Below are 13,988 nucleotides of genomic sequence, written 5' to 3' on the forward strand. Positions count from 1 at the left end.
ACCAGGCAAAGGTGTATGCAAGAACCTTATGTATCAGGGAGAACCTACAGAGAATGTACGAATGTGCTAAAATGCGTATTGAAAGTTATCGTATCATCGCAAATCAAACCTAAATTGATATGGCAATGCCTGCAAAATCTCGAGATTTTGCTGTAAATGCAAGCTGTCTAGAGAATAAAGGACTCCAAAGACGGGCACAATCTGATGACAATACTTAGTGGAACATCTCCTTAGTCTAGCCGCTAGCACGAGTCTTTTCACATGAATGAACTTTGGCAGGATATACAACAAGCCAACACATTGCAATGTGAGGCAGGATAACATAATCCTTTACGAAGCACCGCATCCATCCCAACTCGTCTATTATGAAGAAACTTCTGTATCCTCACCGAAATAGATTTAAAGTGAGAAAAGTGCAGATAATTTTGAAACTGAAGTGAAAAGTAAAAAGTGCAAAAAATCTGAAGGGGTACCCCACCCAAGTAATGTTTGCCTCTAAGGTAGGGTCGAACTGGAAGAATTGCATTTACGGTTAAATTTTGTTATGCGAGGTATAAATAAGGGTCAAGCACAAGCTAAATTATTGACCTAGTGAACCTCCCGATACCATCCGCGTCCGGTTGTGGATAAAATCCGGCTCAACCGGAAGATCCCACCCGGAAAGTCTATAAGGGGGAATATCTATGGTAGAAAAAGAAGACGAGGCAGACCCTGCCCAAGATGGAGCGATGGCGTAGGCCAGGATGCCAGACAGCTTTCGGGTACATCGAATTGGTGGACCTCAGCGCAAAACTGGGATGTCTGGAGTTCCTTATTAAGGCAGGCCTAGGCCGGATACCGGTTGTTGCGCCGTTGATGATGATGATGATGAGGGAACCCGTAACCACAATTTATCTCATCAAAAGATGCAATAAATGTTTTAGATCTCTTTGTTTTCCTAAAGTTTGAAATATATCTTTATAGGTATAAATTCATCTTTGTAATATTTAACAGTCGATGGAGCGGTAGCGAAGAGCCCTGTAACGTATATATTTGAGGTACTGTGGCAGTTAAAGATCAAAAATTTTTCATTAAAATTGATAAGGATAAGAAGGACGGGATCAGATTTTCTCTATGAATATTGCAGGATAAACATTATGCTTGCGAACTCCATCTGTATTCTGCATTTTGAAAAATGATTAATACGAATGAAAATTTCGGCTATATAACTAAAAAGAAAAACCGCGTGGCGTGCAACTACATATCGAATGTTCATCAGAAAAAGATTGAAAAGATGCTACAGCGCTCCAGTTACTATACAAGGAATATGGCATGACCTACTAAATCAGTATCATTAAGAGCTATATGTTGGCATTCACGGATTCTAATGAATTGTTCTCGTTTTCCCTGAGATGCGTTGGATGAAGAAAATAGAATTACATTGAAATCCTTCGCTTTCGGAATATGAGCTTTTCTCTCAAAACTAACTTCCATCCCCCATCTATTCGTCGTAGCCACGATTACGATTAGTTTTCTTTCGAATTCGAGTATTCATACCTAAGTTGATGCCAATACAATCATAAGTCTATGCTTCCATAATATGACATTGTCCAGTCTAGTTACATCTCGGGATCATCCATGTTTTCCCTCAAAGGCCCAATAATTTTAGATACATCGCTCAAATTGCTCATCCTCACAGGACGTGATTCTGAGTAATAATATATTCCGTAAATTAGATTTTATTTCCTTATTAATACATGGCTATCGATGTTTTGAGTCGTTTAGCCAACAATAACCAACATCAAGTAGAAAACGTATCTCATTAGGCAAAACTCGGTTATTATATTCTGGTAAATGTGAAAATGTTTTAGTGGACTTCCTCTGCTTGCATACCTTGATTGAATGCATCACCAGTTATGTGAGAGAGGATTAAGACATTCCAAACTGGGAACGAGTTGAAAATAGTATCTAGTGGTTGCTGCTATCACTTCGTCCTCAAGTTTCCTTCTTCTTTGAGAGGCTGACTTAGTTATCTGGTCTTTCATTCTTGCTCAGTAAATAGTGGAATTCTCCAATTTGCATAGTCTGTATTTGCTGAGAATAATACAAAAGCCCATCCTAATACCCTTTCATTCACTAGTGTAACTCTTACAATAATACGGAATAATAGCTCTCCGAGCAAATGCGAAAATAATACCTCCCCCGGATGGAGAATGAAATCATCTAGTGAATAGCCATAAATGCTGGGTAAATTGGCCATTTTGTATTCATGAATGATTATAACCCATTCAAACTTTAGTTCTGAAAAAGAGTTTGTACAATTCAATTGCCGGCAAAAGTTTTCGAATCAGTTTGAGACGAAGACTTGAAGAATCTGGCAAAAAAATGGTCTTCTGATTTTCCTTTAGGCCTCGATCTTTCAGCTCGTGTTACCATGAAAATGCTGCACATTTATTTCCATTGAACTTGTCTCAGCGATACGGCTTTCCAGCATCAATGATACGTCCTTTCACGACTACCATCTAATCGTATTAAGAAAACAAGAGAACGGAGCATCCTGACTGCTCGCCCATTCTAAGTAGTTCACCAAACCCTAAGGCGCTCCAAATGAAAGTAATCCGCTCAAAATAAATTCTTATTACAAATTTGAGGTTATTGTCCAGCAAAAAAAGGTTATTTTCTTCAAATAAAAATACAACAGCCATCGCTACGTAGGAGAGCTTAACCACCTCGGACGAGGGACAGACAAAGTTAAATTGCAAATGAAATTTGCTCTACGTACTGCCCCTTCACGGAAAACGTACTGCGTACTCCCAGAGGTATCATCATTTTCGCATTGCCATTGCCATTGCCTGGAAAAAGGAGCGGGGACAACGGCTCCGGCAAACGTGATGGTGGCAGTGTGTGGAAAAACGGAGAATCAAATAAACGCTGGGGGCTTCAATTCATTTTGAGATAGTAGGCATTGATGGATTTATGGTTCTCACATGAGTGGTCGAATGCCTGCAAGTGCAGCTGGCGGAGCGAAGCTGCGGAGTCAAATGGGACGTACTAATGCTTACTTAGTTTATATTTACTTTAAATTTACTCTTACTTCTTCGTAACTCTATAAATCTCTTTGGCAATAGATTTCGATATGTTTCGTCTACAAGTCTGTGGGGGAACGATACAGAATATTCATTGATGAAATGTTACCTCCTTGATTCATGAATCTGTTTAAATTCTATTGTAAAATGCATACATACAATAATTTCAAGTCAGCTGGGCAACAGTACACTGCTTTCTCCATATCATACACGAATTTCACCTTGCCCTACTACTCTAAATTTATCTTATCTAACGTAACGTATAATAGGTACAGTTTCATAGGCGACTCGAAATCCACACTTTTAAACCTCGCGGCTTTATGGCTTTGGCTCTTGTTGAATAAATAGCTACCTGTGCAGGCTCGCTCTATCCGGGAGTGTTGTGAGCGACCTGTGCACCAGGATCCCGAATATTATGCTGAAATACGCGCACATTACAGTTGCAGCGACGTTTGGCGCAATTATCCTTGAATTGCTTGCTGCGGTGGGTTGAACGAAAAGCGATAAAAATTTGGTTACAAATAATTCCCGGAAGGACATACCTTGAACAGGATCTGCTCGTGAGTCGAAGGAGAACGTCTCCCTGGACTCAAGAACAGGAGCTTTGACCGGTTTATCGCCCTCAACACTTTCTTCATTACTGCGCCAATATATTGACGACAGTCGTGCAACACACTGAAAAGGAAAAACATCAATATTGAGTTAACTAATTCCTGCACATTCAAAGATCAAATCACCTTCAATTTCATGTCACCGTTCCTAAAATGATGCTGCTCCACACGAAACTCCAGTCCCAGAATAGACGTCTCTAATCCTTCTCGACCAGTTACTTTGTTTTCATAATTGCGAAGCATATGAGTTTCTGCTGGCTCACCATTTACATACCAGCTTAAGGAAACCGCAGGCTTGGATCTTCCCGAAGTGCAATTGACGCGAACAGTGTCTCCGATTTGATACCGCGCTCTTCCTCCTGATATGCTTGGCCCTTTATCCGGTAGAGCTGTAATAAATTTATTGAAGACCATTATCAAAACGCTGGACATCCATGAAAAAGTATTTGGTAGTGCATGTAACTGAACACAAGATTTCCAAATAGCTGTACTCTGAGATTTCCGTCGGAAATTTAACGATTCGTTGAAGAAAATGCCTACACAGGCCTACAGTAGAAAACCAGTCAGCAAGGAAGCGGGCAGACGACATAGTGTTTACTCTTGATGCAGAAAAAGTGAAGTGCTCTATTGAAACTTGCCTTAGTGCGACGAGGGAGTTACGGCATCATCCACCCAACACTTATAGATACTACAGGAAGACACATGCAAGGCGTATCCACTTTCATTCTAGAATTTTCATTTTTCTGTAAATGTGAATTTGCTTACAGATATTACTCACAGAATAATTTGCTTAGCTGCACATATTAAACATTCCCATACTCTAACTTAATTGCAACACATGTCGGATGCGATTCAGTTAGAATAAGTACTTTTTAACAATAAATTAAGAATCAGAAGTAGGATTAGACGAGTTGTAATTTGGATTCCTAAATAGAAACTCTGCCAAAATAAATTTTGTTTTTGAAAAGCTTGAATTTGTTCTTTTTTATAAAGTAACGATCTTGTTACTTTAACTAGGGTCACAGATGTAGATGTGAATACAAAGTGAATAGGTCCTATATGTAAAATGAGGGAATATGGAGGCTTAACAAATAGTAGGGATATTTCGTGTTTTCAGCTTTTTATTCTGCCTTCATAGACCGAATTCCTGAAAAGGGATTGAAATTTGAGTATCGGGTCAGCATCATCATCATTGACAATCCTCTTTTATTGCGCGCATTTTCATGAAGATCCTAAGCCCTGTATTCGTATTACTGTCTAAGCCCTGCCGCAATAGAAAATTCAAAACCATACAAATTTTTGGCATCTTCCACCCACAATCATCGAAGGCTGGCCCTACCTCCTGACCTCTTACCATAGATATTTCTTTTTAGATTTTTCATGTTGTTTCTGAGTTGATTTCGTTGTTGTACAAGACCATGCTGACCCGGCATACCCTACAATTTGCTTTGCCGAATCTGCGGAAAAATGGGAAAAGCATCAGGCACGTCCTTTACGATTGCTCAGTTCTAGCTGGAGTCATCCTATGGATACTAGGTAAACCCTCCTTTGAGGACCTCAGGGAAATTTCTAGCTGCAGAGTGGTAGCCTCGCACACCTTGCTTCTTTATATATGGGACAAATAATGCTTATGTACCGAACACCTAATATTCATTCGTCGTTCCATATTTTTAACACCAATTGATAAACCGCTTTAAGAAATGTATCCCCTCCGCACTTTATTTGCTCTTTTGATAAATCGATGATGATGTGACTCTCCATTATGAATTGGACGAATGGTTCTGATATAAGTACACAATAGTCATCAGCTGGCGAGATCTCCAACTGACCTATCTGTTCTAACATTTCCATTCGATCGGGAACCGGATTCCCAGATTGCGGAGCGGGGTGTGCACTGCCGCAGCCCGTTTACGATTTGGCAAAACTTGCAGGTCGATTATATATGTATATTGATTCGTTCACCCAAATTTCTTCTTTTTATACGTGATGTCACCTTCTTAGTTCGTCGAAGTTCCTAACAAAAATTTACATGGCGGCAGCTTTCAAAAATTCTGTATGACTCTAAACACAGGATACTTTTGTGTAGCAACTAGTTTACAATGGAATTAAAACATACGTTCGGATTGATTTGTGGGCTGATGCTATTTATGATTGCATCAATTATAGAGAGCTTTTCACACTTCTTTTACTTTAGATTTGGTCTCAGGAAAATTTTCTTCGGTTATGGTGCTGGATCCAATAATCGTCCAAACTTCTTTCGTAACTGCTGCGTCACCATGGTATTCATCTTAACCTGACTTATTCTGATACTTGCCTCCTTGAAGTACATGGTTGCTATAAAATCTCAACAACCACACCTACGCGCCAGAGATGTCGGTTGCCGCAATGTGCTTAAACCCCCCCTCCCCCCAACAATCAAGTAATTAGCACTCCTTCTCCTATTCTACACCATGTACTTATAGAGCGACCCACTGGCATTACCCACTATGGATTTGCTATCCTTTTTAAATTTGTTACCTATCTACTGCCGTTTCTGCTGACATGGGTTGCTGAAAGCTTGGAATTATGGAATAACAGTGGCGGTCACCTTCTTTAAACTGTTTCCATAATAATCGTTGCCGCTACAATCCAATTAGATCAGGGCCTTGAAGTGTGTTAGAGCAGTTCATTCAGACCGTAACGGTACATTACAGGATTATAATACCCTGTAGGAGGCAATGTGGTCAGCATTGCGCTCATCCGAGATTATTAGCCTGATTTGACTCAGGTACTCATTCACAGCTGAGTCGACTGGTATTCGACGTCAAATCACGATACAAACCCCATTGCCACCAGGAAGATTTGAACCGCGACCTTCCGTACAACAGGAGGGAGGATGACGTCCTCCATTGAACGCTTTATCATTCACATCCCTCTCAGGTCTTACCTTGATATAGCAACTGACATTGTGTGACAACACATGTCGCTCTGATAATAGGTATTTGTTTGTCCGCAATAACCTTGGTACCTTTAACTTTTACTGCACGTACTCGAGATGCATAAACTATGCACAAGGGGTTGCATGGACAATTTCTGGAGACAGACCGCCAATTTCGACGCCGTTAAAGATAATCTCACTTCTATTTAGAGGAGCAGTTCGTATCTTGCAGGTGAAACTTCTCCGAATATTATACGAGTCAGAGTCAGGGTGAAGTGGCCCTTCAACGTTTTCAGCTTATTGTTGAGAAAAATTATATATATTGGGAGAATGAATTCCACATACAACATTATCCTGCACGATTTTCATATAAATTCAAAATTAGATGTGTAAGCAATAATAGGATTTAAGCAGAATTTGATAATAAATAAAGACACATTCTCAAAATCAACTTGCGACTTTAACTTCAGAGGGCAGAGGCACAACCTTCGAGGCTCCTCTGCAAAAGCTGGCAAAAACTTAAGCCATAATTCCCCAAACACCTTCTTACCAATGACCGCAACTAACAGAGTTCCTTTAGCTGAAGTTTCTATAAATGAACTTCACAACCACCCTAATAATATCATCCTTGGATCCTTCCTGGATAAAGGAACCCTGAGAGAATCAACAATTCTGATAGGAGGCCAGACAGCTCTTAGGTATATCGAATTTCGGACCTCGCGCAAAACAGGGATGTCGCGATGCCAGTTGCTGCGCCATTGATGATGATACTGACGATGCCCATCATCCTCCTACACTATTGCTAATCGCGATATGATCCATCTGATTAGACGTTCGTGGTCGGTCATTCGAAGCCCAACTGAACAGAAAATAGTGTGACACCGATGAGAAGGGAGTTGAAGATGCAGTGCTGAGCAAACCTGTCACTCTAAAAATATACCTACATCCTTGTTGTTGCAGTCACCTAGACACTTTCCTTGTTCGAGCAGGGTGCAGGAAAAGCTTTCTCTATATCAGAAGTTTGAACTGAATAATTGTGATACTTCTTTACCTGGACCGAAATTTCGCAGTCAGTAAGATCCTGTTAAAAATATGCCCCGGTTCGGGAGAGCGTGTTTTATGGTAGTTGTCAGCGGCAGGTTTTCCAGCACGCTGTAAGTTTTCATAATATTTTTAAAGTGAAAACATCGATATGGATCAGAGAAGAGGTAGAAAACATAAAACACACGAATTTAAAAAAAAAAAATCTAATACTGGGAAATACAGTACTGAACCCACAAGTACGGGCGGGTTGATATAGAACAATATTTTACTTTATTTAATTTTTTTTCAATCAACCGAAAAGGCATCATTGAAGCTCAAAATTTCCAAATTTATTATTTTGTATTCGCAAGATAACAAATAATTCATATAAAACATTTTTTGAAAAGAAAAAATAGATTTAAAGGAGAAAGACCCTTGAATTTTGTGTCACTGATCTATTTGAAATGAGGGCCTGCGAAAGAAAATCTACTTTTCCTCATCGATACGTTCGTCTGCAGCATGACATATGAAAGGTTTCTGTAGTTACTTGCATTGTCTATTTTTTTGCAAACTTAGAAAAATTTTCGCTTTTTATAACTTGCATAAGGAAGTACAAGGTTTAATGTATTTTTTTTTAAAAAAGACTAATGGATCGAGTGTTTTGAAATTCGGAGGCTATATTTTTGGATAAGTAATGTGAACATGCTGAGATTTTAGAAAGAAAACATTCGATTCATAGCAAACTATCCGCGATCTTCAGAGCCTCCGAAAAAGTTGCCCCCACTGCTGTAGTAATTGTGGCTTTTACAGTACGCAAAATAAAAAAAAATTAGAAAAGTTCGTTAGATTAGAATGTGCAATGACGGACTCCAATCGAAAAACTGGAGATTTATTGTATGGAGAAAGATATATCAAATACGCTGAAAAAGAAGACGGGAAACCGGAAGCTGGACGTTTCAGGTACGAAAGGTTTTGTGTATTTCTTAGTACGTAGCACGTAATATATCCATATATTATGTGAGAGTATCCACTGTCGGGTATATTAACATTCATTGTCTTGAATTTGCAAAGAAGCAACAACTTTAACGTATTATAACTTTGTTAGTAATAGTGCGATTTCCACCAAACTTGGTAAGATCATTCTCTATATTATAGCTTACATTACTGCAATTTGTGGTGCCAGGGTGAACTTAAGGGGAGTTTTGCAGCCAATTACTAAAAATTATAGTAATATACTATTATTAACTTTATTTGAACAGATATCGATACGGAAGGTATCCTCCCGATTTTTTCAGATTTTCCGGTTGGGTAGTTTCTGAGAATGGCCCCTTTAATGAAATGATCACTTTCAAACCCCGCACTCCCCACCTTTCCAACAAATGTCAAAACTAAGACCGTCTTCGGAAAGTACTAACCAAGACCTTTCATTTGATACCCCACATGACTACATTTAATGAAAAAAAATGTACACCCCTCTTTTGCATGTATGCCTCCCCCCCCCCTTAAATTCGACGTAAAAGGATGTAACTCACTGTATGCGTGAGCGTTCACAGTTCCCAACTGTCTACCAAATTTGGTGTCAATCGCTATAACCGTCTCCGAGAAAAATGCGTGTGACGGACAGACAGACAGACCGTAAACCGATTTTAATAAGGTTTTGTTTTACACAAAACCTTAACAAGCCAAGTCGATCGGGTGATATGTTATCGAGTTCGAATTCCAGCAATTTAAAAAAATGTAGTTTTGAGGAAAACGCAAATAAAAATACTGATTTCAGTGCCATAAATAGATAAATACAATATAATTATCACCTACTCATACAACGCGGTCCCTAATACTATTATGATTATTTACATCGCCCGCATAACCCGAGCAGTAAGTGGGGGACGGCCCTTCAGGAAGCACATTTATAACCGACGAGCAGCTATTCTTAGAAGACTGTGACTCAAAAACCGTTTAAAATACGGTCTTGAAAATTGTATATGTTATTTTTAGAAGTATAAACATACAAGTTATGCCCATAAACCATTTCGGCAAAGTGGATGAAAATGGCTATGAAATGATGGTCATGAGATGATGGTAAAGTTATTTTGCCAGCTTCGGCATCAAAAATGAGGCTACATACAATACACATCCAGAAGGTTTGCACACTATGGTAAACCGAATTGAAATTTGCCTATTATTGGTTTCTTCAACTTACGAAAAAAAATGCGTTACCGACGTTCCTTAATCATAGCGCACCGTGTATATACGTAATGGTAACGTAGTGAAAGCGTGCGTCGGTTCCTGATGGTCAGCGATCTGCTCCTATACCTGCACAAATCTTCAGATTACACGGGCCAGAACCCTTCTGTGGAATCGGAAACGGTTTCATGGCTATGAATCTAAGAAACGAAGAGAAACGGTTGAGGGAACTATATTGGGCGGGCCTACCAGGGATGGAGTAGTCCAGGGTGCTTATTGGGGGATACGAACCCATGCGCACAAAGGATTGCTTAAACCTCACCAAAAAGAACCTTCGAATCATAGTGGGAATTCTCACTGGTCATTGTCGGCTGAACTACCCCCTAGGGAAGCTAGGGATATCTACGGACATTGCCTGCAGGTTCTATGAGGAGGAGGACGAAACCTCTATGCACGTCCTAGGACAGTGTCCGGCACTTGTGCAAAGTAGGTCGATACATCTGGAAGAACACTTAATACCAGATGCAAAGCTGAAACTTCTGGAAGTGGGGAACATACTAAAGTTCCTAACGGTTACAGGCCTGCTTGAGATACTATGATCAACAAGTACACTATAACCAGTAAAAGGGGCACAATAGTTCTTCAAGGACGCGGTGCGACTTTCCCTTAACAGAATAATTAATGATAGCAACTCAACATTCATTAATATTCCCTGTAGTGGGTTCAAACTCTTAAATAGTCCAAGCATGCCTAGCCTAAGAAATAACTTGAGTTGCAGAAATTTGTACCTCACTCCGAAGCTATTCAGCGCGCAATTATCGACCTCGGTTTAATATGTTCATTTACACGGGAAATATTCCAGCAAATGTTGCGTCATTCCTTTTCGATTCCTCTTCAAGATCTCATCCTTGCGATAATTTGAATGAAAACTGACATTTCTAATATTAGCAATCGCAAGAGTGAAACGAGTCAAAATACATCCATAATATATTAAAGGAAAATTAGAGAAGTGTAACAAATGCTTGCTCCACTTCAAGGAAAGCAGTCAATTATCGAGAGAAGACTGTCAGCTATCTAAGTAAACAGTTATTCAGGTGACTGCAAGCTTTTTATATCAATGTGTAGAAAAAGTGACACTTCTCAAGAGGATTTCCGCTTATAAAAATACCATATTAATACATTCAGAAGGAACCGAAGATATTCCTGTCGAAGAGCCTTAAAATATATATAAACGTTAAATAGACAAGCAAAATCAAACTCGAACTGCAAAAGCAAATTACAGTGGAATTGTTTTCAGTGAAAGAAAGTAACGAGATAAAAGAAATGTCGGAATTGTTGCCAACTTCGAATTGTATTATATATCTAAGGTTTGCAGCACGACTTGCTTCTAACAAGGGCGCTATTGCAGCTCAGCCAAATAAACACAGTCGGACAGGGTTTCCCGAATTTCTTCCCGGAAAATCTGACACGTAAAACCTGGGAAACGCCTGCTGAATCAACACCAACAACTCAACTACCAAACCCTATCTTCACTTCTATGTGATGATCGCTGGGGATTATTTCTTAATGAAGAAGGATATCTTCTTCGAAGCATATCCCAAATATATGATAATATCGAAATCATACTTGGAGATTTTATCAGTCGCCAGACAATGAAGCATTATCTGTTCCGTACATAAAAAGGGAGCTGCTGAGTAAAATCTATAAGCTATTCTCCGCAATCTTGCTAGGTTGGATAGCCTCATACTTTTAGAACATCATCAAAACTTTTGGAATATGAAAATCAGTTTCACCATCTTTTCATCGACTTAAATGTCGCCAAGGTAAAACTGCATCCGGCCATGAGAGAATCTGGTATCCCGACCAAATTGATAAGGCTGACCCTGACCAATGTGTGAGGTCAGATAAAATCAGCAGGATCACTTTCGAAATCATTCAACATCCACAACCATCTAAGACAAGGCGATGTCTTATCATGCATCCTGTTTAACCAAGTTTTCCACGTTGCTGATGTTAATGTGAGAGCTACCATCTTCTTCAAGTTCACCCAACCACTGGCCTATGCTGATGATATTGAAGAACAACCCGAGATGTACAATCTACCTTCATACAAGTCCAGTAGCCGGCGTAAGATCTTGGACTGCATATTAATGGAGGCAATACAAAGTGCATGGTTGCAACGTCAGCACCAAAAACCAGAGAACCAAATGGCGGTGGTCAAGAGAGAACAATAAAACTAGAAGACTACAAGTTTTAGACTGTTGAAAATTTCTCCTATTCGCGCCAGGTTGTTGGCTGCCAACAAAGCGTTCACAAAAACTGTTCCGTTCAGTTCACAAAAGCTGCTCCGTTCGAAACGTCTCACCAGTCCTCATGTATTCCTCAGAGACGTGGCTTCTTAGCAAGAAAAATTGCGAACTCTTGGCCGCGTTCGAGAAAATAACCCTGTATGGCCCCTACATAAGAAGGGACGATTCCGCAGTCTCTATAACGGCAAAATGTATGAGCGACACGGCAACCATCAGGTTGTGGATAAAATCTGAGTCTACAGATTGGACGGAAGGAAGTCTGTTGAGGGAGGATGTGCTAGGAGGTGCCCATATAGAGGAATTCTCTCTCCTCTGCTATGATTCGCGGACTATGACTACCCCAGCTGGTAGAAACAGTCAAGTATTTATAAGCAGCTCATTTCCAAGCTAACGTGGAAGCATCGTTTTCAGAAATAATATCAGGAATCCTCCAGATTGCTCAAGTTCTTTAAGACTGCGATGTTGCCAAAGTATTACCGGAACAATGAGCACTACGTTAACTGCGGCACTCGAAGTTATTCTAAATCAAAGGCTAGATACCACTGCCGGGAGAAAGGTGGAGAGTCATATGGCCTATTGCAAATATCAGGTGGCTCTGATGCTTGCTGATCATTCTAGATTTGTCTATGAAATGGAGCATAAAAACCCTAGTACAGCTTTTACCAGAGTACTGCCTCTTAAGCTTCGAAATGCTAAATTGTAGTAATGGCCTTGCCTCAGTACCTTGGTAAAGTTTTCCTCAGCAGAGAATCTGCTCATTATCTAACTCTGGGAGCTATTTAGCGTTGAGGCCGATGAATGGGCTATTTTAGGAGGTTTAGGTTGGTTTATGTGATGGGAGTATCAATCTAAAAATTTCTTATTATTATTATTATTATATAACTGGCATTTCTAACAGGTTCAGTCAGAGCCATTTTTATCGTCAATCATGCAAATTTTGCCTTCACATTGAGAAAATAAATTGAAAAGCTATATACCGTGAGAATCGTGACTGGACTCCCTGAACTGCAGACTGACTCTTACTAGGAAGTGATTAAAGGTGATTAGGCAGATTTCCCTTCAAGTTGAGAGCATATCATCATCATCAACGCCGCAATAACCGATATCCGGTATAGGTCTGCCTTAATAAGGAAAGGCAGATATCCTGGTTTTGCGCCGAGGTCCACCAATTCGATATCCCTAATAGCTGTCTGGCGTTCTGACCTACACCATCGCTCCATCTCAAGCAGGGTCAACCTCGTCTTCTTTTTCTACCATAGATATTGCCCTTATAGACTTTCCGGGCTCGATCATCCTCATCCATACGGATTAAGTGACTCGCCCACCGTAACCTATTCAGCCGGATTTTATCCACAACTAGATGGTCATGCTATCACTCATAGATTTCGTCGTTATGTAGGTTACGGAATCGTCTATTTTCATGTAAGGGACCAGAAATTCTTCGGAGGATTCTTCCCTCGAACGCGGCCAAGAGTTGGCAATTTTTCTTGCTAAGAACCCAAGTTTCCGAGGAATACATGAGGACTGGTAAGATCATCGTCTTGTACAGTAAGAGCTTTCTTTTTGTAAGCTGAAATAGGCTCCGTGCGCGAATTTCATCATAGCTGTTATCGGTTGTGATTTTCGACCCTAAACAGGAGAAATTATCAACGGTCTCAAAGTTGTAGTCTGCCCGTTTGAGGGCATATGGTGGTTTAAATTCACGGTTAGAAAATCAACCTTTTCAACTTATTCTCAATGATGCATTTTGCCAATTATATAATTGATGAAATGAAACCATCGTGAAGCCTATCGTCGACATAATCCCACTCACTAATATTGCTACGACATGCCTGTTTTTCACGCTTTATGTTCCGGATTACTGTTTTGGCATGTCTTG

The 13,988-nt window shown here is 39.9% G+C and overlaps 1 protein-coding gene across 1 annotated transcript in view; it reads right to left on the bottom strand.

Annotated features, from left to right (window-relative positions):
• Positions 1-1,229: 1,229 nt before the first annotated feature.
• The window catches only part of LOC119646743, a 302,554-nt gene continuing 289,795 nt past the window's right edge, over positions 1,230-13,988 (bottom strand). The window contains exons 4-6 of the mRNA XM_038047322.1: positions 3,803-4,065; positions 3,608-3,740; positions 1,230-3,544 (exon numbers count right to left, since the gene is read on the bottom strand). Coding sequence (XP_037903250.1) covers positions 3,414-3,544; positions 3,608-3,740; positions 3,803-4,065 — 527 coding nt within the window. The 3' untranslated portion in view covers positions 1,230-3,413. The remainder of the gene's footprint in view (positions 3,545-3,607; positions 3,741-3,802; positions 4,066-13,988) is intronic.

Source organism: Hermetia illucens, chromosome 1 (genome assembly GCF_905115235.1).
Source record: "Hermetia illucens chromosome 1, iHerIll2.2.curated.20191125, whole genome shotgun sequence".
NCBI classification, from domain to species: domain Eukaryota; kingdom Metazoa; phylum Arthropoda; class Insecta; order Diptera; family Stratiomyidae; genus Hermetia; species Hermetia illucens.